Genomic DNA, 6,000 nt, shown 5'->3' with positions numbered 1-6,000 from the left:
ATTCTCTTGCGTGAGATTGAATTTTGTTCTTCATTTTTTGCTACACTAGCAGGTAAGACTACAAATTAGTCACACAAAGAATGTTTAGGGTCCACTACCCTTCCTCGTTATGTCACTTTATGTACAAATCAATTTGGACGAGAGAATAATTTAGTGAGAATATTAATGTTTTTCAATCTAGTTATAGCTTAAAATCTAGTTCAATAATTATAGCTTAAAATGGGCTTCATGTAATAAAACATCAAGAAGGAGATAATATTTACTCGATCCTTAGTTTAAAAAGATAATCCAGATAATTCTTCATATACCATTGTGTCAAAACTTGTAGTGATAAACCTCCATCTTTGAAAACAATTAAAAAACCAAATAAAATAAAAATTATTTCTCTCAATTTACACTCACAAATAAAATAGAGAAAATAATCCAACAAAAAAAATGACCATTAAAAGGTCTCCGGACATTGCTAATTTGATAAGGAAGAATTCCCATAAATCTTAAAATCCATTTCCATAAAATTTAATATGATAATATATAATTATTGGAGATTCCTATAATAGATCTGTGTAATATTTTTGATCCATCTAACATTTCTGATTATCTGATCCATCTAACATTTCAGATTGTCCAAGATGATAGATGAAGTAACTATCGGAAATGTTAAGACAATTCTATTCCGAAAATCTCCAACAACAATATAAATTACTATAAAAATCTCCAATCACTTATAATAATATATCATTTTGTAAAATTATCTCTCATAATTTTTTTTCTAAATCATTCCAAATTATAATTTATTTTCATTAAAAAATAATTATAATTTATTTTCATTAAAAAATAATTATAATTTATTTTCATTAAAAAAATTAATATTATAGTCACTCAAATCATGATCATCATGAAGATTGCTGCAATTATCATGGTGTAAATACATCTATACGAGGTATTTATAATATTTGTCACCTCGCAGAATAAACAATCATGACCATCCTTGAAGAATTGATAAAGTAGCTTCCACTTACTTTTGTTCGTACACGAATCCAAGATTATTGAAGTGTTTTCATTTGGGTGGTGTTTTCTATCTTTTCTTCAACTTAACGAATAAACCCATATGTAAAATGTTAAGCCACACTGCAAATCCGACGATTGCGCAATGCTTTTCTCACCGCGTCAATCAAATGCAACGGAAGGCGTCCTATACTACGAGCCTTAAACTACCCTTAATCAGCGGGATATGAATCCAAGTGTCATGCGAAGAATCTGAGACTCGATTAAGGAAAAACGTTGGCGAATTTGCAAACGATACATCAGGCTATTCAAGTTTTAAAGCCACTGGCCGATTAAGGACAAACGTTGGCGATTTTGCAAACGATATATCAGGCTATTCGAGTTCTAAAGCCACTGGCCGACTATTCTTGTTCACATTTTGAACATTAATTCAATTAGCAAAACTGCCCGCTCCTCTTTGACGGGAAGAAGAAATTGAAGCAGAAAGAAATGCAGTCGCACCTGAAAAACCCAGACCATCAAGAAAAATTACTCTTTCATACTGACATTAAACAACCCATCTCTACCATATGTCTGGGTTTCCAACAACAATGGAAGCTAACGCACGACACTCTTAACAGTGGCCTTAATCACTGCATCAATCGAATGCAGCAAAAATTTCAGATACCCAATAACTTGACGGGTCTTAAACTACCATTCACCAATTTGGGTTTCGAATCCAAGTGCGAGCATTCAAAAAGAGGTGGAGACTGGCACACTCAATTGAAGAAAACAAGGGAAACAATGGAAATGCATGTCGGGCGCACACTACAAGTAGGAACGGATAAGCTTGCAGAGGTTTTCGGATGGAAGTCTCAAAGAAAGACGATGTGGGCTTGTTCTTCTGTGTCTCAGAATCTTTCAAAGAGCAATTTTGAAGCCCAGCACCTATTTGATTTGGCTATGAGTAGTAAAGAGATCTCCAAACGGTTGGACGGGATTCCAGTCTACACGGTTAGCAATTCGGCCAAAGAATTTGTTTTGGTTTCAGACATGCATAATCAGAAGTCCCTTGGGCTGTTTTGCTTTAGACAGCAGGATGCGGAGGCTCTTCTTTCCCAGGTGATTATATTGTTAGTTTGCTTCTCTTTGTTTCGACTGAAAAAATTCTCAAGCTGTCCCATGTGATACAGGCTAAAGGACTCTACTTTAATTTAGTTCTCAACCTCATGTGAGCCGTTAGCACCCCTTTGCTTTTAGACCAGACCCATCTCTTCTTCTTGGGTATTTAATCGTTGGTTGTGTAAATGGTTTGAATATAATTGCCTGTAGTGCTGCAGGTTATAGGTACAGAGCCAAAAATGGGGGGCCGAGCAAAAGTAATTGCAGTATCACTTAACAAGGTAAGGACACATTCAACCAAGTAGCAGGCAGGCCATGCGTTCCTTGTCTGTCTGTGATGAAGATTCTTTTATGTAATTGCAATTACCTGAAGAAAGCATGTAACAAAAAGTAAGGACAGCAGATGGAGGATATATATATATATCCTTCCGGTTTAGATTTCATTGAATGCTGAATCATACAAAATGGTCGCTAAGGCTATTATTATAAGTTTACTTTGAAAACTAAAACAAAGCCCGATGATGATTATGATTTTACTTTGAAAACTAAAACAAAGCCCAATGATGATTATGAAGGGAGTCATAGATTGAATCTAGGTGACTTTGTTTGTGTTCGTGTTTGAATTTGAGGACAATGAAATTTCAACAAACTTTGTGAGTCAAAAATTCTAGAACACACATGAAAATGCAAAGAGAAATAGATAATTGTGTGATACATATTATTAATAAGATATACATATAAATACACATTTTCTCGATCCTCGGTTTCACATTTCAAGAGGTCTCTTGGACTTCTTATGACTGTTGGCATTCACTTGAGGCATTTCCCTTCCTTTCAAGTGAATCAGCCAAATTTACATAACCTAGAGGATTATGTTTCCAACATTCCCCTCTTAAAATGAAGGGGTGTATCTGAGTCCAAGAAGACAGCTGAAATACATAGGTGTATAGCAGCCAGTGGCTGGATGTGCTTTCTGAATCTGGTGGGTTAAGGAAGATTACAAACCAAAAAAGGTAGCAAAAGCCGAAGTCTGCCCTCCAACTCTGGAACTTGGCTTGAAGCAGTTCCTAACACAATTCTGAATCTAGCTAGACGCTGAAAATCTTTTGTGAAATGGAAGTGCTCCTTGATGATGATAGCAGGAACCGAATTCTTTTCCTAGTGGTAGTTTAACGCAGGGCTGCAGGGCAGCACCCCTCCTGCACCAGCTCCCGGAGCGCGCTCCCTGAACACTCCCATTCGGGAGTGTTTTTTGGGAGCGCACTCTCGTAGCCCGAAAAATGCTCCCTGGAGGTTCCGGGAGTGCTCAGGGAGCGTCGCTCCCGGAGTGTCCAAAATGCTCCCGGGAGTGTATTCCCCGGCGCTCCCCAACAATTAAAAAATGCTCCTGGCCCTTTAGCCTGCATGTGGCCCAAATTGGGCTTTTTTGGTTTTTGGAGGGAAATGTGAGGGCCAAGGGGAATAAAAGGCCTCCTCCCCTCCCACTTAACATCATGTTATAAGTTTGTGAGAGAGATTGAGAGAGTTTGAGCCTTGAGGAGAAGATTTGAGAGGATTGAGAAGATAAAATTGTAGGAGCTTGCAAGGGAGATTGAAGGCTGCCATTTGTGAGAGCTTGGGAGATTGAAAGCTGTAATGTTCCCAATGGAAATTTCCTGGAGTCACCTCTGAATTTCTTTATTTTTAACAAGTTTGTTCATTGAGGACATTTGTCAAACACATGGTATGCACACTGCTGTGATATTCCCTTCCAAAAAACTCTTAATTTTCTCAACAAATTTTTAAGTTTATGCTAAAGCTCTCACTGATGTCTTATCTCAAACAGTTTGTCTCATTATTGCTGTGGGTGTAAATAAGGATTGTTTTACTCAATGGTATTTGTGTCAGGCTTTAGAAACATTTCTCCTCCATTCATCAGTCTTGTAATATACTCTGGAATGCACATACAAGAATGCTTAATTGTTGGTACAAGACAATGATATCACTGAAATATAATTGCATTTCTTCCTTACTAATCATCATCACAGGGACAATAATAACCAGTACTTTATTTTGTTTCCAGAATGCAAGTAGATATCAGCAAGACAAATATTAAATAGTAATGTTGTTCATAGATACATGGAAAGATAACATTGCAAAAAGGAACCTGAACGTATGCATAGATTCAGCTGGTGCATGGCAGTCTTTCCACGAACAATAACATGCCCAGAATTCGTTCTAAGCCCAGGACTACGTTCAGATTTAGTAGATTCGTTCTTCAGGAAATGTCTCCTTGTAGATATAAACTCAGTCCAGGATGACCCTATGGCTTGAGTTTTGGTCCCCTGAACAACAACAATGAATCACGTCCCACAAAAGCAACAGGTAACCCTAACTCGTGCTCCTTAAGGTGAATACACAGCCCCACACACTTGTGTGTTATTGCTCCTTAAATAACAGTGAAACTTGTCTCATGATGGCAGAGATTCATCCCAGAAATGAAGTGTCACGACCAACAACAATAGTAGGGAGATTTGAACCCTTCTCAGGAAATCACACCCACGATTGTGGTAACTTGCCCAGGAATGACAGGGAAACTCGAGCTCTGTTTATACTTCATAAATCATCTCGTGATGTAGGAAGAGTAGACCTGCAAACATATTCATTTATGAAGACTCCTTCTGTTAATTTTAGATAACAATGGTATGTTCTATGCGTAGTACAATTTACTTCAATGTTCCTTTAGTAGCCCAATGACAATTTCCAATAATTTCCAGTAGCAATCACATTAACCATTAATCATATTGACAGTAAATGTAGATAGAACATAAAAACATATGCAAAAGACAAGCCAAGACAAGAGGACACCAGACTTGGCGGATGCCAGGGAAAATCCCAATGTGGGGAAAACCATTTGATCAAATCTTATTATTCTTCAATAGTTCAGCAGAGAGAAAGAGAGTACAAAAGTCAAATAGACTACCCCAATACAAAGTCAAATCAGCCCTGTCAAATTCTGCAGTCAACTGCAGTCAAACTTCAGCCCTAACCGTAAAGTCAACGCTGGTCAAATCAGCAGAAAATCACCGGCAAATCACCTCCTTTGAAGCTCGGTTAAAGGCAGATTAATTCAGCTTCCATCCAGGGTCAAAGTCAACCCAAAACAGTCCCACAAATGCTGGTCAAACTCGGTCAAACAGCAGTCAGCCCTGCGGTCAATGCTGGTCAAACAGTCCCAAACACCTCGATTTCTGTGCCAATTAATGCGGCCTCAAGAGAGCGAAATTCTGCCTCCAAAACATAGTAAAAATTCGATCAAATCAACAAGGGTCAATGCTGGTCAACAACCTGAAATTTTTGGTCCTGTTTCAGCCCATAAAAACAGTCCTAGCCACACGTGAGAGAGAGAAAGAGAAGATCCCCTAGCTGTACGAACCAATCTGTTGAAGAGAGAGAAGAATTGTTGAGTGAATGGTGTCCAAATGAGGAGAGAGGTCTCTTCTATTTATACACTTTGATGTGGGTGAAGAGACACATCTATTGGGCTTCTTGAGCCTACATTAAGTTGAGGCCGACCTTAACAATTTGTACATGAGAGAGAATAAATTCAAATTCACACTTCTGCTTGTCCGAATGAGATGATATTTATATCAAACTTGGACCTCTCGAAAAGAGGAATCCAATGCAATAATCATCTCCATCATATGAGCTGTCCCAAGGTGGAATTTGGCCCTAGTTGCCAATTTTAACACTCCCTCTCAACTAGGGAGAATTCCACCTGCCAATCCATCTGTCATCATCATGCCATCATGTTATCATGTACCATCTCTGTCATCACTGCTTTGCTCTGTTGAACCATGAAGTAATAATGAAGAAGAAGTGATCGAGAGTGAGTCACAAGACCTTACCACTCTC

At 38.2% G+C, this 6,000-nt stretch overlaps 1 protein-coding gene across 2 annotated transcripts in view; it reads left to right on the top strand.

The window, feature by feature from the left end:
• Positions 1–1,043: 1,043 nt before the first annotated feature.
• Positions 1,044–6,000, top strand: part of LOC149263425 (protein TIC 22, chloroplastic-like) — a 348,042-nt gene continuing 343,085 nt past the window's right edge. Inside the window, exons 1-2 of one of the 2 annotated variants that reach the window (XM_089387760.1) lie at positions 1,044–2,106; positions 2,325–2,387. In XM_089387760.1, the coding sequence (XP_089243886.1) occupies positions 1,495–2,106; positions 2,325–2,387 (675 nt within the window). In that variant the 5' untranslated portion in view covers positions 1,044–1,494. The remainder of the gene's footprint in view (positions 2,107–2,324; positions 2,388–6,000) is intronic. The other variant, XM_089387756.1, reaches the window with a different exon arrangement.

This window comes from Pinus tabuliformis, chromosome 6 (assembly GCF_031772625.1).
Source record: "Pinus tabuliformis cultivar Carrire ecotype Pingquan chromosome 6, CPIR1, whole genome shotgun sequence".
Taxonomy (NCBI): Eukaryota; Viridiplantae; Streptophyta; class Pinopsida; order Pinales; family Pinaceae; genus Pinus; species Pinus tabuliformis.
This window is presented reverse-complemented; position numbering and strand designations above follow the sequence as displayed.